This window comes from Haliotis asinina, chromosome 2 (assembly GCF_037392515.1).
Source record: "Haliotis asinina isolate JCU_RB_2024 chromosome 2, JCU_Hal_asi_v2, whole genome shotgun sequence".
Taxonomy (NCBI): Eukaryota; Metazoa; Mollusca; class Gastropoda; order Lepetellida; family Haliotidae; genus Haliotis; species Haliotis asinina.
In genome coordinates, this window is record NC_090281.1 from 53,454,418 (window position 1) to 53,481,897 (window position 27,480).

The 27,480-nt window shown below is 37.2% G+C and overlaps 1 protein-coding gene across 2 annotated transcripts in view; it reads left to right on the forward strand.

The window, feature by feature from the left end:
• The window catches only part of LOC137273920 (phosphatidylinositol 3,4,5-trisphosphate 3-phosphatase TPTE2-like), a 58,176-nt gene extending 41,254 nt beyond the window's left edge, over positions 1-16,922 (forward strand). Inside the window, exons 1-16 of one of the 2 annotated variants that reach the window (XM_067806827.1) lie at positions 110-180; positions 1,383-1,641; positions 2,308-2,514; positions 3,235-3,369; positions 5,151-5,317; positions 5,752-5,816; positions 6,471-6,531; positions 7,287-7,368; positions 7,618-7,768; positions 10,940-11,020; positions 11,790-11,892; positions 12,925-13,022; positions 13,301-13,396; positions 14,922-14,995; positions 15,178-15,295; positions 16,038-16,922. In XM_067806827.1, the coding sequence (XP_067662928.1) occupies positions 1,412-1,641; positions 2,308-2,514; positions 3,235-3,369; positions 5,151-5,317; positions 5,752-5,816; positions 6,471-6,531; positions 7,287-7,368; positions 7,618-7,768; positions 10,940-11,020; positions 11,790-11,892; positions 12,925-13,022; positions 13,301-13,396; positions 14,922-14,995; positions 15,178-15,295 (1,668 nt within the window). In that variant the 5' untranslated portion in view covers positions 110-180; positions 1,383-1,411 and the 3' untranslated portion in view covers positions 16,038-16,922. Of the gene's footprint in view, positions 1-109; positions 181-1,382; positions 1,642-2,307; positions 2,515-3,234; positions 3,370-5,150; positions 5,318-5,751; positions 5,817-6,470; positions 6,532-7,286; positions 7,369-7,617; positions 7,769-10,939; positions 11,021-11,789; positions 11,893-12,924; positions 13,023-13,300; positions 13,397-14,921; positions 14,996-15,177; positions 15,296-16,037 lie in introns of those variants that run through there. The other variant, XM_067806826.1, reaches the window with a different exon arrangement.
• The last annotated feature ends 10,558 nt before the right edge of the window (positions 16,923-27,480 follow it).

Sequence of the window (27,480 nt, forward strand, 5' to 3'; positions counted from 1 at the left end):
AAATTATTTCTCCTTTCAACTGAGGCCGTTGGCGCTAATATGACATGCAACTAGTGCTTAGGCTTACAGTAGCGAAATGATTGCTCCAATCAAAATGTGTGTTAGAGATGACTTTTCACCTCTGACCTTACATGGGCGGCATGTGTCCTGAACATCAATCGTTCGGATTTCTTTGAACAGGTTTGCTACAAACTATGCATGCTATTTTTGTCATCATTGAACAAATTAAGTTTGCCTTACGATGTATTTGCACCATGACAACTTGGTATATTTGCAACAGATGTTCCAAGGATATTTTGCAACAACAACCAAAATTCATGGGAAACACCCCCTTTCCACGGTTGACTGATCACTATTATTTTCTCCGCAATTTACAGCTGTCCTACAAGGACAAACTGTGTTTATCGGATTATTCTGATTAAGTCGATATTAATTGGTATCTGTATGTATATTGCACTCTGAATGGATGTTGTCATTCGTTTCATGACTCATCAATCAGCTGGGCTGTCAAATGGAGACAGCCGACCTTGTTGCATTTTATCAACAAATATAATAAGCAGTTTTTAAACGCGATAAATGGCCTAGTTCTAGATTTTTCCATGGTGTCGACACTAATTCTCTGAATAAAATATCTTCTAACTCTTTGAATAGTTAATTCTATACTTTTTTTTTAATACATTTGATCAAGTTCATGACAACTTTGAAGTGACAAATCTGTCCACACATTATGCCGTAAAATTGTGTGTTCTTCGAATATAGAACATGAAATGCTATAATGTGGAACCTGTTTCAACATTTTATAATCAAGAATTATTGTTAATTTTTGCAGTGGCTCAAGATCACAATGATACATCATGTATGTCAACAGAACAGTAAAGCTCTGAGTAAATGTGGTTTGCACAATGCAAATATTATGTGTAGAAATTACTTCATGGAAAGCAGAACTGATTCAACGATAAGTGTAACCTGAGAATCATTATATGGACATAGCATATTGAGCCTCTAACATAAACTATGACTGTAATTTTTGTGTCTAGATTAAAGTATGGTTAAATTTTTAACTGTCTTATTATTAGAAGAATGTATGTTCTTTAAACAACCCACATTAGGAAATAACTGCAGACAATCTTGTAAAATAATGGAGAAAATGGAATTTTAATACCATATTTTTGCAAGACCTTCTGCATAAGGTAGACTGGATGTTAGTCTTACATTTCTCAGTATACAAAACTTAGAGAAATAATTTTCAAACTTTTTGCCTTGGAAAGAACTTACTATTGTGCTCTGGTTTGCTCTTGAAAATCAGTAGGACATTAATTTAGTAACTTGAAAGATTTGATGGGCAATATCATAAGTCTTTAAATTTCTTTTTTATGTTTTAGACTATTTTGACCACAAAGATCATATCATCATGACATCATCCTACGAGCGTTTCAGCAACGATGCTGAGAATTCAGACAAACTCTCTGTCAACTTGGAAAATGGGGACAAGGAGAAGAATCTGGAGGATGCTCACATACAGATTCACAAGCCCAACCAGAACAGTGGAGAGTTCAAGGGCTATGATGTGAAAGACCAGCGACCAGACCAGTTTATTGAGGACCCAGCAGGAAACCCCTTTGCTCCAAAGGGACCTCTGGAGTGAGTGTTGCTGAAATAAACCAAGGGAAATAAATAAGGGAACACCACTTCATGGCAGTTTTCCATTATTTATTCTCAGATTTCCTCCCACGGCGCGCGTGTGTGCGTGCGTGCGTGCGTGCGTGCGTGCGTGCGTGCGTGTGTGTCATTTGATGCACTAGCTAAAATCAATCATCTAATCTTAGTAATTGCCTCCCCATGTCGTTTTTCTCATGAGTCTCTTAAGTCTGTCATATTTTTAGGACCTTTTAATATGACAGAGTGATATATTTGTTTAGTAAACCCGTAGACCCTTTCATACCCCTAATAGAATGTGACTGGTCCCTAAGTTAATAATGATGAACATGGAAAAGGGTACACATGCTTAAACATTGCTAATAAAGATACAATCATAGATAAGATACAAGATACTTTTGGTTGCATATTTGAACAAACCTTTGATCCCAGTTTAAATTTTTAAGTAAAATTTAATTGTGATTACATTCAAGATTGTAGAGTAATGCTTGTCTACAGTGAGTGATGAAGTGGTTTTAACCATAATTTATGTTGGACTGTTTCGTTTTAGTTTAATTTAATGTAGAAATAACATATTTACTCAAATTTCATATTAGTATATAATTGATTAAATATTCACATGCACTCATATTTTTTTATTTCAAATTTCAGGTCTTTACAATTTCAAGTGAAGAAAGTTGTGGAACATATAGCATTCCGTGCCATCACCGTTCTTTTGATTATTCTAGACTTTTGCCTGGTGATAGTAGATCTGACAAGGAACACATGTGCTAGCGTTGACAGTGGTATGGAAATAGTATCTCATATAATTATCACTCTATTTGTCATAGAAGTTGCAGCCAGGATCTTTTATCAAGGGTGAGATTTTAAAATTTTTTCTTTGTTTGTTGTTTAATGCCAAACAAAGCAATATTTCAAAAATGTGGCGACTGGAAATAATTAAATGTGGCGTAAATAATGTCCAGTGGGATATACAAAAAGATGGTGTAATACAGCCTTGTATAATAGTTACAGCATATGCCTGTCATGCTGAAGTCAGTGGTCTGTTTCTCTACACAGGTAGAGAATATGTGTTTGTTTGTTGTCTAACACTTTGCTCAATAATGTTTCAGTTATTTGATGGTGGTGTGTCAGTATTTGAGTCTAGATAGACACTCCTGTGATTGACCACCCAGAATTTGATAACATTTCATTTAAATATCAATTGTCAAATAATCAATTCTTCCAGATATACATGCAAGTCTTATTGATGAGATAAACAGTAAGTTGAGTGAGTGAGTGAGTATAGTAAATAATCGAGTAACAACTTAAGTCTCAACTTCAGCTGTTAATTCCTTAATAAAGACAGGAAACAGCAAAGGACTTAAGACACATCCTTGTTGCAGACCATGTGATCTGAAGGAGAAAGTAGTTCTGATCCAATGTAAACTGCTGTATTGTGAAACCCATTTCTGGTGTCCGCAACCAAGGAATATTGTTAAGAGTGTTGTAAAACTAAACTCACTCACTCACTAATAGCTGTGTACACAGACACCAGCTCTAGTTTAACGTCTTCATATCTGTGATCTTGGCTTTCAGGAAGGAGTTTTTTTACAATGTATGGGATGTTCTTGATATGGTTATTGTGGTCATATCGTTCCTCATCGACATGGTCTTCATCGGCATCGAGTCGGACCAGTCCTGCACGGAGTCAAACCATGTGGACTATGCAAAGTAAGTCAGCTGAGAGTTGTCACATCAGTAACCAGATACAGTTGGGACTTGGACAGGGAATGGTTTCCATAGAAACACTTTAGGTGAAAAAGTATAATGTAAATTGTTCCACAAAGAAAACAGTTGTTTCGAGATACAAGTTGTTTGTGTTCCTCTTTTGACAAAGATGTTATTGTGGTTCTATTATGCACTAGACTCAATGTTTGAGGTCAAGTTTTCATTTTGTCAAGGGTGACGTATGATTCTTGCCTTTATAATGTATGCATATGGACAGGCATTGTCAGTAAATGTGCTCATCAAGCAGTTGGTGGTTTGCCTGCAGCTCTCTAATCACAAATAGTGATGCTGTGTAACAGCTGCATGGATAGACACCTCACTCGGAAATATTCCAGCTACATGACACTCTAATATTGAAATCTTGTTACACAGTCCGCTGGTTAATGTTAAGAGCAACAATGCACCCACTGGGATGTAAAGAAATGCTGCACAACAGTTGGTTGGTTTGTTTTTTAACACTGCACTCAGCAGTATTCCAGCTCTGTGGGGGCAACCTGTTAATAATCGAGTCAGGTCTAGACAATCCAGTGATCAACAGCATGAGCATCAACCTGTGCAGCTGGAATACAATGACATTTGTCCGCAGAGTCACCAAGCCTGACCACCACTTCTTGTTTCTGATTATGTCTATCTTCTCTTATGATAAGCATGTTTTGTTTTTTTATGTAAAACCTTGAGCTGATTATGAACACAAGTTTGTCTGCCTATGGAATTCTTCAAGGTTGTATAGTGCGTACATCCTGCCACAGTTTTTCTTTGGTCCCATGTTTAAAGCAAGACCCCATTCACTCATTTAAGGCATTGGATACTGATACTGTGAATCGTAACATTCTGCATTCAAATTTTCATCTGCTGTGCAGTTCACAGATTCATCTTTTTTTTAGTTTCAGCACAAAGTATTAATACTATTTATTCGTCCCTTTATTACAGCCTTTTACTACTCTGTATAATATTTTCGTTTATTGCTCTGATTGATTTTGTTGTTTATTCCTTTTTCATGATTAGTGTTTATTGCCTTTTTTATTGTTTAATTCTGTTTTTGTGTCCAAGCCATTGGCCCACATTTAAAGTACAAATGACACTGTTGTCCAGAAGTGATAGGGGTGTATGTTATTATCAGTGATTAAACCAGTAAGATGGCATTTAAATATCTGGTATATTATTTATATTTTTTTCTAGTTTACAGAACTGCATTAAGTGAACTGGAGCAAATTGTACATATATCAATATATTTTCTCAGTATATAATCTTTTAATGTCTCATTATATATTGGGCATTTTCACATAGCTTGAAATTCACCTTTAATAGCATTTAAATTTTGCAATATTGTATAACTGTTGTCATGATGGACAGTTTGCCAATGATCTATGAGTATCTGTCAACCAGTTCAACGAGCTGCCCAATATATTTGCCGTTATTGTATTGGTAAATATGTTTCAGTTTTTCAATACATTTTATGACATAAACATTTTCACATCTAAGGTTGAATCTATTTTTGCTTGCCTTTCCTGCCAGGAAGTGTATGCTCAGTTTTGATTTCAGTACAGACATCTTGATAATTCCAAGCATATATCTGACATGCAATCTGTAAAATGACTGTTTTTTACCATTGTTGCTGTTTAGTGCTTAGTTTATTATTGGTGTTTATCCCTCTGTTTCTTTTTCCAGCTTTGTATGGATTTTTATTTATTGTCGTGGACTTTATCTTTACTTTGGAATTTCAGACTGTTGGTGATTGGTCGAGTCTTCCGAATCATTCGAATTGCGAGGATCATCTATTTTATGGTCGTGCAACATCGTCAAGTTACAAAGGCAACCCGTCATGTGGTCTCACAAAATAAGCGACGATACCAGAAGGATGGTTTTGACCTTGACCTTTGCTATATTACAGGTAAAATTACCACGGATGTCAATCACCTACAGAGAGTGCATATTAAGTGTGATTCACAGTAGATATTTTGACACATCAATCGTTGGAAAGGTTGAGCTCTTCTGGAAGATTTTATAGAGAGCAGAGAAGTGCTCACACTCTCAACCCCTGGTTTCTGACCTGGAGTGACACCAAAATTTCACTGTGTGTTGGTGCTCACGCTATCAACCACCAGTTTGCTTGCATGGAGCAGACCCCAATTGGTGGTACTGCAGAGACATGTATGGTTGACTTGTGTTTGTGCTCGTATTATCTACCACCAGTTTGCCTGCATGGAACTGACCCCGCTTGGTAAACTGAAGTGACAACAGGTAATTTGTATTGGTGATCACTCTATCAACCACTGGTTTGTTGATCTTTGTTACATCACCTGACACAGAGTTATCTTGTTTCAGAGAGGGTAATTGCCATGTCCTTCCCATCCAAGGGGATGATGGCCTTCTACAGAAATCCCATCAGAGTGAGTATTAAGTTTGGTAGATACATATTTCTTTCACAGTTTACAGGGAGGGTGGGGTAGCCTGGTGGTTAAAGTGTTTGCTTGTCAAGCCAGAAGCCTGGGTTCGACTCCCCATGTGTGAAGCTCATATCTAGTGTCCCTTGCTGTAATATATTTCTGGAATATTGCAAAAAGCGGTGTACAACCTGACTCACTCACTCACGCAGTCAATGCGCTGCAGTTCACTATGGAAAGTGTGTCCATTTGGCAGGATGGTTACCAATATTTGTGGGTTCGATTCATGGTACCCCAGATTAAGTGTTCAGGTTTGTCAATGCTGTATTCATGTGAGTGGGTTACTCCGAACTGATAAAGATCTGGATTTGGATTCTCTGTCATTTAGCTGGGCTGCTGTAAAATAGCAGAATGTGAAGCAGTGTTAATCTAACAAACTGACTCACCTACAAACTGACAAGTCTTGTTTACAAACTTTAATGACATTTTGTGGTAGTGAACTGTATTCTATTTTTCAAGAGACATAAGAAATATAGTGAGTAAGTGTTTTTTTATGATTTTCAGTAGAGAATATACATATTAATGTGTTACTGTGCTTCAGTCATTAGGAGATTCAGGGAAGTGTTTATGGCGAATATGTGTTTCTGTCTTTAATTTCAGGAAGTAGCCAGATTTTTCAACACAAAGCATCCGGGTCACTACAGAATATATAATTTATGCAGTAAGTATTGCCAGTTGTAGGCGGCACTGTAGTCATTGGGATTCTGCCCTTTGTGTTTGTCAAGATATGTCTCTGCGATGTCCTCACTTTGACATGTCTGACTGAAACTTCAGATGTTACCATGTCTGACTGAAACTTCAGCTGTTACCATGTGTGACCATACCTTTAGCTGTTACCATGTCTGACTGTACCTTTAGCTGTTACATTGTCTGACTGTAACTTTAGCTGTTACCATGTCTGACTGTACCTTTAGCTGTTATATTGTCTGTAACTTTAGCTGTTACCACGTCTAACTGTGACCAAGGATGGTTCACTGCAGTCATGTTCCTTTTCTATCTGATAAATACAAACTCACAATCAAACAAGGCAGATGTAACATTGATATTTAAACTGACAATTTGGTTTTCCTCTCTTATCACTCTCAGTTATTGGTTGGTTGGTCGGTTTATTGTTTAACACCACACTCTGGAGTATATGTGGTGATATGTAAATAATCTGGACCAGACGATCCAGTGATCAACAATATGAGCACCATTCCACGCAATTAGGATATGATATGTGTCAGCTAAGTCAGCAATACCACCCGATACCATTAGTAGCCTAACAAGTATGTGTTACTGAAAAACAGTTCTTACCTGGATATTCACGTGTAGTATAAGGGAAAAATATTTTCCATTGTGCATGTATGTCTTGTATATCATACATTCATTCATAAACACATCTCTGATACTCATCTTTCTCTTTGAATTCTCCAGGTGAGCGAGATTACGATGAGACGTTGTTTTTTAACAATGTACGGCGGGTTTTCATTGACGATCACAATGTGCCTAAACTTGCGTAAGAATAATGTTAATTATCATTCATAAAAAGTATGAATTATACTGCAACTGTACATACAAATGCACAGTATAAGGGAGATAACTCCTGTGTCATTAATCATCATTTTCTTAGAGGTTTATCAAGCATATTTATTATCATAATGGCTTTACATGTTATTTTGGTTTCTTTTAAAATGTTTAGCTATTAGTTAGTGAAAGGTTTCTAGTTTACTGAAAAGGATGAGAAAATATGTTTTTTGATTTTCAGTGATATGCTGAAATTCACGGATGACGTTCGTGAATGGATGGCAGCCGACACTCGTAACATTATTGCAATTCATTGCAAAGGAGGCAAAGGTCGGACAGGGACGATGATCTGTACTTGGCTGATTGACTGCGGGTTGTTTGAAGAGGCGGAGGTAAGACAGCAGATTGAGAAACTGTCATTGGGTCTTAGATGACTGTGCTTGTATGAAGGGATTATATTGTAGATATATAGACTGATACTAACCGTATAGTTATGTAAATATGGACAGAAAATGGGCTTATGTGATGGTAGGGTAATCTTGATGTAGTTTGTGGTCCTGTGCATAGAGCTTAGGTCATGAATCAGTTGAAGTTAGTCCTTGAATGTGTGAGTGTGTTTGATAGATGGACTCCTGTGTTTCTATGACTTCATTCCACCTCACACATTGAAGCACGTGTAATACATATGGTCTCACCTAAGACAAGTTTGTTCAAAATTGCCACTGTTCATCCAGCAGAGTATGGGTACCCGATGGGACAAGTCATGTGACTATTAACCTTCTAGTGCCTCACAGGCAGTTTGAGTTATTTGGTGTAATAATAACTGCACTTTGAGCAAGATATTCATCCTGAAAATGCACTTAAAAAAGTGAACTATTATCATCATTATCATGCAAAAAGTTAGAGGGCGGTGAGAGGAAGAAAAAAGAATAGATGAGACAAAGGTGTTTTAGAGATCTGGAAGAATTTCAAAGTCTGTATATCATACATATTATACAGTTTGGGTTATCCAGGGTAATAATTCAGCACTTCTGAGCAGTGCTACCATGGATATACATGTAAGTTCTACATAAATGAACAACATGAAAACATGATAGTGATTTGATTCATGTGTTTCAAAAGGGCACTGATGCAGAGCAAATAATGTTTCTCGCCAACGGTCTAATTTCGAAACCAAACTGCAAATTGGTCAGCGCCTGCTCCCTCAACCGTGATGGACACAGGGACTGGGCTCCGGTCCACATTAGCAGAATTTCTTCATCTAAACAGTCAGGAGGCTGGATGCCCATCATATGCCATTCTTTAAAAAAGTACATGGTATTCCTTGTCTGATTGTAACCAACATTTCCTGGCAGTGTAGTTTTTTATGATGCCTGGATGGTTTAGTGACTGATCCAATTTGATCATATTTTTGTGTTTTTTACCTGGATATTTAATCATGTTATGTGAAAACATGATGTCTACAGGCACATAGCAAGCCATTTGTTTCAGTCCAAAAGATTACAAAGCTTTATATTCAGATAGTTTTGAGTGTGAGCCCAGCTTTATGATAATAAAAACACACAGTTGATTTATTTGAATTTGTAAACTAAAAACAATGACTTTGCCATTGGTAGAGAAATCTGAAAATTTTCTCACGTAAAAAACCCCTGATTACACCTATTTACCCAAGTACACAGCAAATGCCTGTATGTATTTCTTATGTAACGAAGTTCCGTTGGTATCCTCAAAACAGTTCTGGCCCATAAATGTTTTCAGGCTGCATGCGACACAGAGATTACATCCTCCTTGCTGTAATTCGCGTTTGATGGTATAAACCTACATGTGTTATTTGTCATCATTCTCTTGACGGTCAGTTAATGAATTTATAAGAAGTATAATTAGTGGTAACACCTCTCAGGTTACTCAGCAAAGCTTCCCATTTGGCATTTCTCCTGTCTGGAGTAAACACTCAACATTATCAGTTAAGGTCTGTAGTGGCAAATGTATTGTATGTTATGTAATATATATGTGCATGTAAGTGGGTTTATCACCTGAGTTACAAAAACAAACATCGATCAAAGGATTAACCGATAACACACTGATTGATTAAGTACTTTTATCTTTTACAGAGGATTTGTCAAAAGGCAGTGTGTGTAGATGTACTAATATACACTGACTACACCCTGTCGTAAAGTGCGAGTGTAAGAACAACATCCTCCCTTCAAAGAATTAACCACCATTGCGTTGATGGATTGATTTCTCATTATTGGTTAACTAAATTACTTAGAATGGTGGACATCATACAACTAGTTGTCAGGTGTGCTATTTTGAGTGACCAATGAGAGATTTATCAGGTTTTCACCAATGTGAAAGACGTGAAACAATGTATTACTTTTTTGCAATTAGACACGACATAGAGCAGGATTATTTACCAGCTGCAGATGAATGGAATATCATTCTTTTATGTGGATATTGATGGATACATTCCTGAAGAAGGTTGTAGCCTGACATTGCTGGTATAACATTAGTCTGTTTTAAATTCATTATCTGCATTTTGTTTTAATTTATTTGTTGTAGCATTCAGCAGAATCTATATGACAGAAAACACACACTAGATCGCGTATGTGTGTGAAATAGGAACCACATTGGCAGTCTATACAATGTTTAAATGTTACAGTCATGTTAGAAATTTACTATAAGTATAAGCAAATATGAGTGAGTGAGTGAGTTCATATTTAACATCACATCAGCAATGTTTCAGCCATGTCGTGACTACAAATATGACAATAAACTAATAAGGGTTATGAGACAAAATATGAAGACGTACATTGACTTTGCTATTTTTCCGTCCTAATAGTTTTTTATCGTTTCTACCACTGGCAGATGATTAACCTTCAAATTATTTCATTTGTTTTCATAATACATTTGTAATGAAGTAAAAATAGCTTCACCTTAGTTGATCTGTCTATAATTAAACTCTCAATTGTGCATACGGGCTGCGCAGCAGAGGTCACGAGCCAGTCACAAATTCTGGGATATCAGCCTTTACTCACAGGAGAAAAACAATAACAAAAGGAACAACCAGTCCATGGAAATTGCTACGCATCAGTGTCCCTTGAAACCCCATTTGGGTATTTTGTTCATTAAGTCCATTCTTTCTATCTTCTTGTCATTATTTGGAATATTGCCAAAATTTTAAAACCATTAAAAACGTTGCCTTATGTCCTGTGTCATCTATTTCTCTAGGCATTGTAAGAATTCAAATATATATATCAATGATGACTGTATTGAGCAGTAAATATTTTAAAATATTTTCAGATGTAATCGAAACATTGTTGTTTTCACTTTCTATTTATCACTGATTGATACTGGTGTTTAATGACCTCCCTTTATTTGAGTGTAGTTGCACAATTGTTGATGCGATTATTGTTGGTAATGCTGATTTGAAGCAGTAGGTGTGCAAGAGTTGTTTCCCTTGACTCTCCACACTATGCTGTGTGATGAAGATAATAGGTTGTCAGGGTTGATGATGTGTTGTTAGGGTGTGACCAGTCAACAGTTTCTGTCTTATTGTGCTTCAGGAGAGTCTCACCTATTTTGGTGATCGTCGGACGGACCTGAGTGTTGGTAAATCCTTCCAGGGTGTGGAGACTCCCAGCCAGGTGAACTAAATTTATTGTTTATTGCAGACTTAACATGGAAAAAGAGCTGAGAAATTAAACTTTTGTCCTCTAAATTTTTCTAATATTATGACTGAAACTAGAACCACTTAAGTTTGTAATTTTGTGCTGGCTGAAGATAATGATGCTCTCATACACTTTTGTGTTGTTCATGTTAACCTGATAAATGCTGAAATTATTCATGATAATCTGGTATAAATTGAAGTTGTTCATAATAAAGAGAGGAACACTGGAGTGTTCATGATAACCTTAAGGAGGTAGGGCAATCTAGTGGTTAGAGTGTTTGCCCAATTCCTCGCCGGGGTACATGGAGTGATGCCTCTTCCTAGTGTCCCCTGCCGTGATATTGTTGGAATATTGATAACAGTGGCATAAAACCACACACTCATAATAAACAACCAGTTCACAATGTCTTGATAAACACTTAAGTGTGTTGAGTAGTAAAATGAAAGGGAGAGTGCACCACGAACAGACTGTTTGAGAATCACAGTCCAGTCTGTTGGGAACTCCGTAAATCATCTTCTCAAAATTCCAAATTGAGCGAAAATGCCATCAACACATATTTCAGTGATTTGGATTTGTGGCATGGGATGCCAGAAATAGGCTTCACACTTTGTGTCCACATAGGGAATATAATGTTCACATATGAACACTTAAACCACTAGACTACCTCTCCAGATAAAGGTTTGAACAGTGTAAATGAATTGCTCAAATTCTCATCTATGAAACAATCAGCTGTTTTGACTTCCAGAGTCGTTATGTTGGGTACTATGAGAAGATAAAGAATGACAACCGACAACTACCTCCAAAGAAATATATGAAAATTACATCAATAAAAATAGAAGGAATCAGAGGTACGTGTATCAGTGTTCCTGACTAGGTGTTATTCATCCTCTACTAGGTGTTACCATCCTTTACTGGGTGTTATCCATCCTCTACTAAGTGTTATATATCCTCTACTAGATGTTATCCACCTTTTACTATGTGTTATATATCCCCACCTATGTGTTATCCATCATCTACAAGGTGTTATGTATCCTCTAATAGATGTTATGTATCCTCTACTTGGTTTTATCCATCCTGTACTAGGTGTTGTATATCCTCTACTTGGTTTTATCCATCCTCTGCTAGGTGTTATATATCCTCTACTAGGTGTTATGTATACACTGTTAGCTGTTATCTGTCCTCTGCTAGGTGTTATTATTCCAGATCACATGTTATTCATCCATGAACAGAAATAATTAGGGAACAGGAACACTTTTTTAATGAGGAAAATTTTTATAAAAAAGTATTCCCCAAATGCTCATGATCCCCACATATTTTAAATTTTTCATGATCCCATTGATATCAAGGGTTATCCGTACCATTATATAGGCAGTGTTATCATCTCATAGGTGTTTTCCATTGTTATCAGATGTTAAACTGTAATCCATACTTCTCCAGGTGGTATTAAATATTTGGTGTTGTTGTATATCATATGTTATCCTCCTACACTGGATATAACTTGTGTTATCCTCCCACATCAGGTGTAACTAGTGTTATCCTTCTACATCAGGTAAAACTAGTGTTATCCTCTACATCAGGTAAAACTAAAGTTATCCTCCTACATCAGGTATAACTAGTGTTATCCTCCTACATCAGGTATAAGTAGTGTTTTTCCTCCTGTATCAAGTATAACTAGTGTTGTCCTCCTACACCAAGTGTGCCTAGTGTTATTCTCGTACATCAGATGTCTGTTATTGGCCAGGTGTGCGTAGTGGGGATGACAGTGACCTGTCCAAGGAGTTTAGGTGTTATCAAACTACATCAGGCATAACTAGTGTTATCCAAATATGTCAGGTGTTACTAGCATTATCCTCCTACATCGGATGTCTATTATTGACCAGGTGTTGGTGATGGGGACGGAAGTGACTTGTCTATGGAGATCCGGGCTGATGGTCTTCTCATCTTTGAATGTGTCGTTGGTACAGGTCTAAACTGCCAGGTAAGTTATCTCGTCAGTGTTTTTATTCATCTTAAGAGGTATGTAAACTAATCACACCATTATTCATCGACATCATTTTCTTATTGCTTAAAACATAATGAAGTTCTGTGATATATATTTACTAGAATCAGCAACATACTGATAGGCAAGAGCAGACTGATTTACAATGATTAACAATAATGTACCATGTGGGACAATAATCAGATTTGAAATGATGTCCAAACTTACAGGGACTTTTGGTTAATGCAAGTGCAGTATGTTGCATACATTGTTTACAGCTGATGAAGTACACAGACAGTGACAGTATCGTCATCAATCTGCAGAACAGCCCACGACTGGAGGGTGACATCAAGGTCATGTTCCACTCCACAAATGTAAGCCTGTTGTTCATGAGCCAGTTATTTGTATTCTAGGTCTTGATACACTAGTTCTTTGTATGCCAGTTTTCAACAAGCCAGGTCTTTGTATGCCACTTCTCCATAATCCATCTCTTTGTATGCTTGTACTCTGTAAGTTCTTTGTATTCTAGTTCTTCATAAGCCAGTTCTCTGTAAGCCAGTTCTTTGTATGCCAGCTTTCATTATCCTAGTTCTCTGTATGCCATTTCTCCGTAAACCAGTTCTTTGTATGCCAGTTTTCATTATCCTAGTTCTCTGTATGCCATTTCTCCATAAACCAGCTCTTAGTATGCCAGTTTTCGTTATCCGAGTCCTCTGTATACCATTTCTCCATAAACCAGTTCTTTGTATGCCAGTTTTCGTTATCCGAGTCCTCTGTATACCATTTCTCCATAAACCAGCTCTTTGTATGCCAGTTTTCGTTATCCGAGTCCTCTGTATACCATTTCTCTATAAACCAGTTCTTTGTATGCCAGTTTTCGTTATCCGAGTCCTCTGTATACCATTTCTCCATAAACCAGTTCTTTGTATGCCAGTTTTCGTTATCCGAGTCCTCTGTATACCATTTCTCCATAAACCAGCTCTTTGTATGCCAGTTTTCGTTATCCGAGTCCTCTGTATACCATTTCTCCATAAACCAGTTCTTTGTATGCCAGTTTTCGTTATCCGAGTCCTCTGTATACCATTTCTCCATAAACCAGCTCTTTGTATGCCAGTTTTCGTTATCCGAGTCCTCTGTATACCATTTCTCCATAAACCAGCTCTTTGTATGCCAGTTTTCGTTATCCGAGTCCTCTGTATACCATTTCTCCATAAACCAGCTCTTTGTATGCCAGTTTTCGTTATCCGAGTCCTCTGTATACCATTTCTCCATAAACCAGTTCTTTGTATGCCAGTTTTCGTTATCCGAGTCCTCTGTATACCATTTCTCCATAAACCAGTTCTTTGTATGCCAGTTTTCGTTATCCGAGTTCTCTGTATACCATTTCTCCATAAACCAGTTCTTTGTATGCCAGTTTTCGTTATCCGAGTTCTCTGTATACCATTTCTCCATAAACCAGTTCTTTGTATGCTAGTTCTTGATAAGGAGGTTCTTTTTTGCTAGTTCTTTGTATTCTAGTTCTTCTTTGGAAAGTTCTTTTTATGCCTGCTCTATAAGTGAACTCTTTGTAGGGTAGTTCATGATAAGCATGTAAATAATTAGCTATAATTGTTGTTGTAAATAACTGCAGTTCAGCAGCATTCAAGCAGTCAGTCTATAACAGCTTCCAAACCGGTGGCTGATATCATGAGCAAACATTCATGACTGGTTCTTGTGGTGTTCACATGTCTTTTGTAATGAATAAATAAGTGGTCAGGTCTTTACAGAAATGTGATTACTTCCACATGACAAATATACTCTTAAATTTACTTTACACCTGTGCCAAACTTTAAATTTCATTGTAGAGCTGTACCTTTGGAAATTGTCATAATTTAACTGTGTCTGAATTGTAAATTTCAGGTGCGTCTTCCGAAGGGCTATGACAAGTGCCCTTTCTACTTCTGGTTCAACACTGCCTTTATAGAAGATAATAAGTGAGTGGTCAGATCTGCCCCGTATCTGCCCCATACTTCGCCTTTTAGAAAATCTTGCAATGAAAATTCGGTAATATTAATGGTTCTTCACTTAATGTTGTTGCTTAAAGTAAATTTTCAGCATTGTGATTATTACATAACAACAGACAGTGCCTTTTAATGAATTTAGTGCTTTTTCACAGATTACGCATGGCTCGAAGTGAAATTGACAATCCTCACAAAAAGAAGGTCTACCATGTATTCAGGGAAAGCTTTGCCATTGAAGTGAACTTTGAAGATGTCAAACCTGATTTTCAATGAGTAAGTTCATCATTTCACCTTCACACTTGAATAATGCTCACCGCGATGCTGATGAAGAGTTAAGCTTGAATAACATGGTTATGAGGTGTTGCATAACTGTGCGGATGATAATTATGATTATTATGACTTTTTCAATGATGTATAAGATAAAGAAAACCAAAAAGTTTTATATAACATTGTTTGTAACAGGTAACAATATAACATTGTAACGTAAGTTATATTTGTGATGACACTTTCTTTATGAAGTACAAATCCTGGTTCCATTGAGGAATGGTAGTTAACTGATTGTGTAGGCACTTTGTGTACCTCTGTTGCAAATGTACATTAGCTCTGCTCACATGGCCATAGACTGTATTACACAGAGTGTTTGAGAAAGTGGTCGAATGTAACATAAGTTTATTTTGGATTACAATGTCTTTTGTAAAGTACAGATTCCAGTACCTTTTATGTTTTATGCCATCCACGATTTCAACCTTCTTTCTCAGAGTGATGCATCAGATTGCTAGCAGGCAAAGGCAGTGATCTAACTCACTGAGCCACCTTGACTGAGTACCATAAAATCTTATTAGGATTGTGTCTTCATAACTTTTAGCAGTGGAGCCTTGTCAGCTTAAATGCATTTAGAGTAAACTAAACTAGGATGTGGAGGAAATAGTGAGAATCATCATATTTATTACCTTTGTTTCTGTGCATTTATCGTCCTGTTGTTTTTCAACTAGACAATTATAATGTATTTCAACAGGTTCAACAACTAGTGTTCATTAACTACACTGAACATTCAGATGAGATGAACACAACCCAAGTGCTGTTTGAACCATTTTCGACCACCAAAGTGAGATCTACAGCAGTTGTGAAGACCCACGTGAGATCTCCGCTATTTTCAATGACCCAATTGGGATCTCCAGTATTTTTAATGACTTAATTGAGATCTACTCCAGTTTTGAAGAAACATGTAAGATCTACTCTATATTGGATAGTCTCACTCTACACCGGTTTCGAAGATCCTACTGAGATCTACACTAATTTGAATGGTATCACCAGAGATCTGCATTTTGTTTGCAGATCCCATGTGAAGTTTTTAACCCATCAGAGAAGATTCCATTTATATATGCACATTTGCCCATATCTGACTGTTCATTCAGACACTGGACATTGTACATTGTACATTGTACAGTTTACATCTCTCCATGTCTCTCTCCCGTATCATAAGCAGGCAGAGGAAAGTAATGTGATAGCAGGCACTAGTGCAACTTATTTACATCGTTTCCCGCTTAGTAAACAATATGCTCATGGAAAGAAATCATTGAATACATGATAGTACAAATGTTCCTTTCATTATTTCCAGAATTTCACCCACAGTGCGATACATGTGTTGTGAGGGAACCTGGAAAAGAATAAAGGAACACTTGTACTATCACATGTTCCCTTATTTGTTTCTATGAGTTATTAAATGGTATGTCCACTTTGCTGGGCAATGAAAGATGTGTTCATTTCATACTTAAGTAATTATTAAACAGTTTATTTTTTAATAAAACTTTGACAATGCTTTTCAATTACAATTTGAAGACAATATTATTCTAGCGCTTGATTTTGTTAATTTATCTGCATATTTATGTACAGAAAAAAACATATTTGTAATCAGTGAAATATTTTGATTAAGGCTACACAATAAAATACTATGTAATATTGATTATCTGCCAGGATAGGCAGATCCTGATAATGCTGTGTTTTCATATTTTATTTTTTTTGTGTTTAATCTGGTCTATTTAAAAATTGATGTGTCGTGTAGTCTTTGTAACTCACATTGCTAAGTACAGACGAATCTTATGCAAATTTACCTGCCTTATGATATTCATTATGTCAATATATTATTTTCCTAACAGTATATTTAAAATATGGCTGGTTAATGTATGTTTGTGTGTTTACTTCATATGATGTTAGTTGCCAGGGATATATCACAGGGTATACAGTCACATAAAGATATGATGCATATAGATACTCACAGACAAATTTGAAACAACCATTGAAATATTCAGTAAGATTTACTTAGTCTAATTTGTCTGGTGTCAAATTTTGATATGAACATTTAAATGTTTTTGGTAGAATGATTTGAGTAAAAGCTTTAAACAGCACTCAATCATTAATGTTGAAATATGTTGCCAAATCTCGAGAAATATAATTTTGATAAGGAACTGAAAACAAAATAAATGTATTTTGTATGCAGGGCTCTTATTTCACAGATACTGACATCTGTCAATCAACTGACAAATATCCCTTGTCTGTGAGGACCTTTCTATGCAATGAGCACAATATAAATATATAATAATGTTTTTAATATTTGACAAGAATATAAATATATTGTCTTCATTTTTTTATGGATTCACACACTTAAGCATAAAAGGATATATACGTATTTAGTGTAGAAGATAAATAGAATTCAAGGAAGTTTAGGGTCCCAGTCACAAGGAAGTGCAATAACAGGTGACCTTGACTTTGTACAGGTTGTGCAATTGCAGACAACAGAGACTTTGGCAATGTCATGGCAATACAAACATGAGATTACTTCCTGTAGATTGCAGTAAATATACATAGGTGTAGTTTTCATTTGCTCCAGGAACCAATGCCTCTCTAAGAGGTGACCAAATTGTTTTAATGAGCATGGTGACTTCATTGACTAGGTGCACATACATCCCAGAAGAATGCATTGTTTCTCATAACTAGACTTGTTGACATAACTGATACGTGTGCTTTTGTCCCAACTTTTCGGATTAATGTTCTTGATGTCAATCACTGGACTGACCAGACTCAGTTATTTACAGTTGCAATATGGCTGAACATGGCGTTAAACAAAGTTTTATTCGATTTCTGCAGTTAAAAAGCAGATTATTAACTTGGAGTGAAACACCTACAAGAACCACCAGTGCCAGCAAGTACATGTAATTTATGCAATATAATTCAATTGAAAAACTAATTAATTCAGATACAAATTTTTAAACTCATCATCCTCACTGAATTTTTGAGTGGCAAGACTAAAGTGTTAATTTTTTTCGAGTCCTATTTGCATTTTCTAGATTTGCTTCATAGAGAATCTTTTTACTTTGACATATTTAGCCATTTCTATATCACATGACAATGTCTTATGTCACCATATTTCGTACAATCTAGATACTCAGATAGAATTTATTTTTATTCAACAGTATTATCTTATCTCAATATCTTGGTTCACTTTTGATATTATATCTCTATAATACGGTTCAAATTACACAAGCAGTGCTGATTCCCCAAGTCTCTTTGCAGAGTAGTGTCCCTTACCTGTGCTGGATTCATTGGTCACTGGTTTCAGCAATTAGAGGCGTTAACTTTCTTTCATCTAATAATATTTTTTCCTATATATGCTTGCTTGAATTTCATCCTAAATGATTCATATACATTTCAAACACAACTTCACCATTGTTTAAAATTTCTTATTTTTATATCACCTCCAAGTAGCATTCCAGAACTGTTTGTTGATGTATAAATATATTCATTTCATCAAAACAAATATATGTCATGCAAAATATGAAGAATGAAAATAATCTGTTACTCATTTCAGATTGTTCAGTCCAAAAACAAATGGAGAAAAATTCAAACTGATAATTAATTTGATGGAAAACTTTCCGAATTTTAAATATTATTGTTTGGGCAAAATACATGTTACATATTGAAATCAGTTTTGTGATACAGTGTATTATTACTTGAATTATTTGATACAATATAACCTGTACATAAGTAACCCAAAACAGAAAATAATGCCATAAATTCTACAATGTGCTATGTGTTTTTTTTCCCAAGACCCATTTTTTTACAAAAATATTTATGGCATGTGTTTTTGTTGTATAAATGTTTGTTTTCATGTTATTGTCTAAAGCCATATGGCAGCAAATTAATGTGTATTGTTTATAAATATGTTCATTATGCATGTAAAGAGAAGCAGTTGTAACGAGATGTACATTTCTGTGGAGGGACACAGTTGTTACACTGCCTGGACACAGTTGTTACACTACCTGGACACAGTTGTTACACTGCCTGGACACAGGTGTTACAGTGCTTGGACACAGGTGCAATAAACAAGTGATATCACAGCGTGTTTTGTGTGTCATTTACACTGAGTGAGTGAAGTTTTTGGTTGGTTTCTTGTTTACTGCTGCTCTCAGAAATATTAGAAATATTTACTGCTGCTCTCAGAAACATTAGAAATTTTTCTGTACTTGTAATACTAACTGTAATTGTACTACTAATACTGTAATTGTAATATTAACCACAGAATCCAGGCATTAATCTATGCAACTAGGATATGATGACATATGCTCACTATTTCAGTGAGCCTCTTACAACAGCCTTTGATGGTTGAAGTCTAATTCTAACCTGGATCTTTGTTGGTATTAAAAACTAAGTGCATGTTTTCATATGATTTGAAGAATGGGAAAAATGAAATGGATAAGTTTGTGTATTGTTCAATGCTGAATGCAGCAGTATTACGACTAAAGGATAGGTTTCTGTAAATAATTGAGTCTGGACCAGACATTCCAGCTGTTGATATCATGAGCATCTGCTGAACTTGGATACATATGTGTCAACCAAGTCAATGAGTCTGAACATCCAATCCTATCAGTTTAGTCCCTTCTTGGAGCAAGCCTGTATGCTGAAGACCAGCTCTAACCTAGAGCTTCATACGTGAGTGAGTGAGTGAGTGAGTGAGTGAGTGAGTGAGTGAGTGAGTGAGTGAGTGAGTGAGTGAGTGAGTGAGTGAGTTGGAGTTGTGGGATGGGGGATGTTTTATGAGAAGAGGAAATGTGATTCAGGTTTTTCTAGAGTGAGTGCGTGTTCAATGCTACTGTCACCATTGCTGTCATGGTTGGTAACCATGCCAGCTCCTATGCAGAGGGTTAGGAATGTACAGTCCAACTCTAGTGCAGCATTTACCACAGTGCTAATGCTGGTTCTAAGACTTGGAGTGATTTCTAGTGGTGTGACGAGGATAGGCGTCGATACATCGATCCACGGATACAGTGAATCGATACGGTTTTACATTGTCGTTTGTACTTCATGTACATTTTACTTCAAATGGGTCACGATACAGCGATGCTTTTCTTTGAATATTGCCGAATCACGATATTAGTCAAGAAAGACTTCCTTTTGATTGATGATAAAAATATGTAATACATATTTTCCCTTCATAAGTTTCTTGAAACTTCTTGCGTCAGGAACTGCGTCAAACATAGTACTCAGACACATCACCCTCTCGTTTCCCGATGAACACTGAAAAATGCTGGCGGAATCTAACGAAATACTTTAAAATGTTTTAGTGCCATGATGTATCGTATCTCAGGTTGCATGCTACTACCAGCACAAATGATCTCCGGTCTCTCTACACTGGTCACCGACTCTGTTCAGATGTGTCGATGTTGTTTAGTTGTCGTCCCATACCGTACCTTAGGAGCTCGACTCCGATATAATTGTACGTATGACCTGAATAAATAACATATAACACTTTCTTATATGTTATATATTTAGATCATACTTATGAATATATGAGAGTCGAGCATATATGTCTAACACAACACACAGTGCTCAATAACTAAACTTATATTTGTTTTGTTGTGTTTTTTAAATTTTGTTTTTAATGCTGAACAATTGTGATCTGTAAAAGTCAGGATCAGAAAATCCTGTGCGTTAATCGCCACAGCTGGAAAACGATAACTTGGATCAATCCAGCCTGGCTGTCAGAGCGTAGCGCAGGCGCAACAGACCCAGGGAACCAGACTGGGATCAATCCCCCTCAGCAAGACTAACATATCAAAATGTTTCCTGAAGACTAACTCTAATCGAGTTCTTGGATCACTCAAGTTAATGTGGGTGGTACTAAATATTCAAGTCTAGAAAATACAACACCACAACTGACATCTAAAGCATCAATCTACATCATACACTGATGGACGGTGGGTAGCATAGTAGTTAAAACATCCGCTCGGTACGCCGAAGACCCGGGTTCGATTCCCCACAGTGTGCACAATGTGTGAAGCCCATTTCTGGTGTCCCCACCGTGATATTGTTTGAACATTTGCTAAAAGCGGCGTAAAACCATACTCACTCACTCATGAATACACCGATCCTGACTTCAGATTCATTGGCTCACGTTTACAGCAAAGAGATTAGGATAAGGTGATGGTAGGTGGTTTGGTTGTATCTGATCCACATCAGCAGGTTCATGCAAATGTATGGCGTATTTTTGTTTGTGTCAAATCACCAATAAAATACTTCTTCTGCCCCAAATACCCACTCTTGTGTACTTGTTATTCACAAGAGGGAAGTTGACATCCATACATCGTGCTTTTCCTTTGCATTCTACTTTTAAATGCCCTTCAAGATTTTTATTATAAAAGAAAATGTCACTTTTTTAGTCTGTTGTGACGTTTAATCAAAGGAAAGTGACATGTCACTGACAGGTATTTAACTGTTCGTTAATCGGGAACAGAAAACACAATGAAAGTGGCCATGGAGTATTTCATTCATCTGATGTAGCGCTTTTTTCAGTTTTAAACCATATAGCCGAAACAAAAGCCGATTAAACAACTCAAGATGGCCTGTGTTTGTCCTGTTTTTGACAGTTTATCAAGGAAAAGATACATAACCTTCGTTGATATTTTACTATTCGTTTCATCTGAGCCAGGAAACGAAATCTAAGTGACACTAGAGTATTTTCCTCGACCCATTTTCTGTGGTAAGTAGACATCGAGCTGATTTATCGCTGGAAATTTTCTGTTCTTTTCAATTTGTTACACTGATATCTCAGACGAACTCGAGAGACAATTCGTTACTGGGACACACCACGCGCCCTCACAAGTCTTTGAAGTTAGCCCGAATAACAATCCCTCACGAGGAAGAGGGTGCCGTGTAAGACTAGTTGACGTGTCACGTGACAGTGACTGACAGCGATTGGAACGTTAAAATGGAAAGCTTGTCGATTTCCCGCCATCTCCTTTAAAATGTGTTAGAAAGGAAATGGTGCAATGGGGTCTGTTGGTAGCAGCTTGAAAAGCGAGACCAGGACGATGGCATTTACAGCACTGGTGAAGTGTCATCCAGTGATGGGTATGACATGAGCTCAGAAGATCAAAGGCACTGCGGTAACCGATTGCAAATCCGAATGAAATTGACAAAGAAATCTGGGAGAAAAACATGCGAGAATTCTTCCGCTGAAGTAAGGCATGACCGATTCAATGGCTTTTGAGAATTATCTCGCAGGTTTTGTGAACTGAACATGCCAAGATTAAGATCGAGAAGGCGATTTCAGGAAAGACCGTTTTTGCGCGATACTATAATATTCAGATGACAGGGTAACATGTGAGAAGGGAAGAAACTAGCACAATTGAAATGCATGACAAAGGGATTATTATACAGTACTTGTGGAGGTGTGAAGGGTGGCGATTTTATATGACTTTTTATGACAGTTTTCAAACTCTGCGAATTTGATCCATCCATCAAGGGCCCGGAGACTGATTGAAATTTTGATGGAAACTGATTAAACAGAAAATGGTGATTATCAGAAGTTGTTGGAAGTTAACTAGGCCTGTTTTTACGCTAACGAGAAACTCCCCGCCTTACACAAAAACGACCTAATATCCTTCTTTGATTAAATCGAAGGTGACGCTTGAAAAAACTTATCCCCAAATGTCAAAATATTTCTCAGAAATACAACTTTCAAAGACCATGGCGAAAACTAGAATTCTCGTTCACTCGCCTTTGATTTAGACATGTGGACGGCGTGTCGGACTCACCATAATGCCGAGCTTAAAAAGGAAATCAAATATCGATGATGGCTTTTTCTGCATGAAGACATAGTGGGATTTGCTTTTGTTTTTCATCAACCCCAGTGAGATAAACAGTCATAAACCTCACAAATTTAATGCTCGTGTTTGTTGGTGAACTTGAAATAGTTCTTCATCCTTGAATATCTTCATCACCATGGTGAATGGAATTGGCCTTCAGCAACACATGCTTCCGAGAGGCACCTCATGGGAGCGTGCTGTCAGGCTCCATGACGTGTTGGATGCATGTCATAGCTTTCCAACTGAGTGTTTTATGCTCATGATGTCAATCACTAATTTGTCATCATTCACATTTACCATACCGCTCTTACATACAATTTGCATATTGGGAGTGCATTGCGGAGCAGAGATTATCGAGAAGCTCTCTCTCTCTCTTTCTCTCTCTCTCTCACTATTTCTCTCTCTCTCTTTCTCTCACTCTTTCTCTCTCACTATTTCTCTCTCTCCCTCTCTCTCGTAAACCAAATCGTCCAAATGGTATGGTGACCACAGGGTACATTTTCGGGGAAGAGGGATACCCCACCCCTTTCTCAATTCTCACATTCATTGCAAACTATGTGCAATCGAGTAAAACGGATATCTGAGTCTCAAGATGCCTGGCAACTGAGAAACTTGGCTACTCTTGCAAGTCTCACTCAAACGCACAGAGCTTGAGTAAGTTTTAGAGAAAAACAATGCACCGACAAGTTAAGTTTGAGATTTATTTCAAATTAACTCGCAAGGAACAATAAACATTTTGAACAAGCGAACAAGAACGCTTTCATCCCCCTGTCTCTTGCAATGAGTCAATTAAATTGAAAACACAGCACAGAAACCGCTCGAAGCGATAGTCAAAGGTGACAATGTGCCATTGCAAATGTCAAACACAAACACAATAATACCACTTTTTAACTCAAACTCCATGTAGGAATATCAACAAACGAAACATCAAGTTTCCAGTTCTAATAAATTTGGGCAGTGTTTCAAACTTTAAATTTTCATTTACGCCAGCGCCTTGCCTCCTTGTGAAGTTAATGGATGGTCTGTGTGTGATAGCGTTCCATAACACTCAAGGGGAATAAAAAACCACAACTTAATCAACATTAATGTAGATTCGTTGGAGTGTACAGTCACAGTTGAATATTTGTATGTTAATAGAACCAGGGGGACACAAGGGCTTACGTGGGCAATGAGCCAAGTAATTATAACAGCAAACATATTGAAACAGGAGGCCCGCCAAGATGGTTTGCATTGAAAATTGGATTTTCGGCACTAAATCTATGAATTTAATACGTTTATTGTTCGCCCCCGTTTGTTTTGGAACGAAACTGGAGAATATCTTCAGATATTTGATGGTATTTGGTAATTGAAAACGATCAAATAAGTATAAAGATTCGCCTTAAGTTCAAGAAGCGTAAGGGGCAACGTGTTTGGTGATTCAGGGCTTGTGGTTTAATGCTTGCAATATGCTTTTGATGTGACAGAGTGGTTTCAAGACTGATCTATTTCATGAACTTGACAAAGGAGTTTGATTGGCATTTGACAGCATGTTTAAGGATAATGTATTTAGTGTCAGTTATGCTGCAGATTTGTTATTTCTCAGGTTGTAATCAAATTAATGTTAAGAGATGAATGAAATAAAATGAAATGTTTCTCATGTCGGGGTCCCGTTGTATTCAGTGTGTGTGAACAGATTTGTCAAAACAACTGTTGCTTGACCAGAAGAGGTTGACAGGTCTGTTTATCCAGTGTCGAAACAGCTCGTCGAATTTACCTTATAACAATATGTTAACGGGAAATATTTGCAGTAAAAACACATTTAAACAAAGGTCAATGCACTTACGCTGAATGGGATGGGATGGCTGCAATAACCAAGTCGGTCAGACTGAAAATCCGATCCCATTAGTCGTCATTTATCCGGTCATCCGGATCTACATTTAAAGGCAGCATTAGCCAAGGTAAACCACGTGGATGTATTACTAACAAGGTCCACAAAATACCCGAACACCAAACTTACTTTGTATAAAGAACTGTTTTCCCTAGAGCGGCAACGCGTTCGCCTGTCAACTCCAAGACCCGGGTTCTATTACCCACATGGATACAATATGTGAAACCCATTTCTGGTTTCCCCTGCCTTGATATTGCTGGAATATCCCTAAAAGCGGCATATAACTAAACAGAAAGAATGTCTCCGAAACGATACACGTATCTGCTATGTGTAATAAAAGGCGACTATGCTTGTCGACTAACGGAATTGGGTGGCCAGGCTCGGTGACTTTGTTGACGCATGTCATCGGTTCCCAATTGCGCAGATCGATGCTCATGTCGTTAATCACTGGACTGTCTGGTCCAGACGCGATTATTTACAGACCGCCGCCATATAGCTGGAATATTGCTGAGTGCGGCGTAATATTATACTCACTCACTCACTCACTCAATTGGATGGTTCTGTTTGTTTATTGTTTAACGCTGCATCAAGCAATATGTTTGTTATATGACAGCAATCTGTAAATAATCCAGTCTGGACCAGAACAGTCGGTGATCAACATGGTAAGGATCTATCTATGTAACTGGAATACGAGGACGTGTTAGTCAAGTCAGCGAACCTGACCATCCGATACCGTTAGTCGCCTCTTACGACAAGCATGGGTCACTGAAGACCATTGCTAACCCGGACAGGTTAGCATCCAATATATACAGGCTGTGTGAGTTCGTCTTACCTATTATCCAACGGTGTTTGCAGGAAATACGTGTTTAAACAACCTTACCACCCTAACTACCCGACAGATAGTATGACATAATGATAATTATAATAATAGCGCACATATTCTTCATTTAAATATGACTGCACTGCTTCTTTGCAATAAAATGAAGTACATCGCAAAACATTGTGCGATATATAACGATACCAGTTTAAAACCAGCACATAAATATCTTGCATTAATCCATTTTAATCTATAAACAAATATAATAATCTGTGTAATTACACAGCACATGGATTCATAGAGATGGAGCTTGCTAAAAGTAGTTCCCCTGTCCTCTGGTCATCGTGCACTCGATTTTCATCTCAACTCTCGGTTCAGTATATAGTATGACTAGAAATTATTGAGAATTGTAGGAATATGTTTATCTGGATTTCTAGAATAAACAAACTTGACCAGCTATCAAGTGCTTGGTTTCATTCAAGAGAGACAACTCCTCCTTAATCCTATTTCATTAGTTTGTGAAGAGTTATCCTCCTGTGTTTACTTTCTAGCCGACGACATTTTCAGTGATCATCTGTATGGGTGATTAGAAAAGAAGAATTATTTAGAAAAGAAGTTGATTATAGAGTATTATAACAAGGACAGAAAATTGACTGTCGATGACAGGAGTCGGCTTGGTATTCTTGTTTGTAAAAACAAACGAAGGAGTTTAGAAAACTTTAGGCTGGATATGATTGAGGAACTGTGGCTGTCTGTAAGGAGACCATAAGAACTGAGCTGCATGCAATGGGTTGACAGAAAAGTCGGGGAATTCTATCACCTATCATGAAACCCGAACAAAGGGAGCGAAGGTTGACCTGGTGCTTACAGCAAATGAATTTTAACTGGGACAATGTGATTTTCTCATATGAAAGTTCTGTGTGGCTGTTTCCTAATACACTGAAATTCTGGACCAAACAAACTGAAAAAAATATCTTTTGTGTCAACGTCCAAAGTCCAGTCCGAAATTTTAATGAGTTGGGTGGCATATCTGTGTTAGGGGCAACACCTCCCTGTGTATTTGAAGGGAATATGAACAGTGAACAGTACTCAAATATGTGCGAGGGGCATTTACCTCCATCAGCTCTAGGGACGGTTTAGGATATTCCAACAGGACAACAACCCAAATCATCGTTCAAAGCATTCACAGGCCTGGTTTCGGACACAAAATATGACATTCTTACATTGGCCAAGCCCTGACCGAAATCCAGTAGAACACGTTTGGGGGCTTCTGAAGTGTCTATATGAAATATCGGACAAATAATGTTGAAGTGACAGAATAGTTGGTCTGTAATTGGGACAGCATGGATCACGACTTGCGAACTTCTTTGATCAGTAGTATGCCCAGCCGCATTGAAGCCTTTATTGCTGCCTATGGTGACTTGACAAAATACTAACTGCTCATCTGTCTTTGAATCTGATGTTATGTTATGCTAATATTCACATTTAATACGTGAGAAATGAGAGTGAAAAATAATAAAAAATTACACTATCATACAGTCAATAATTTCTTCTCAAACTATACATAATTTTGTTGATTGGGTAGTTATCTAATGGCGCAGTAAATCAACCCAGGTATAATTATTGTGTTTGA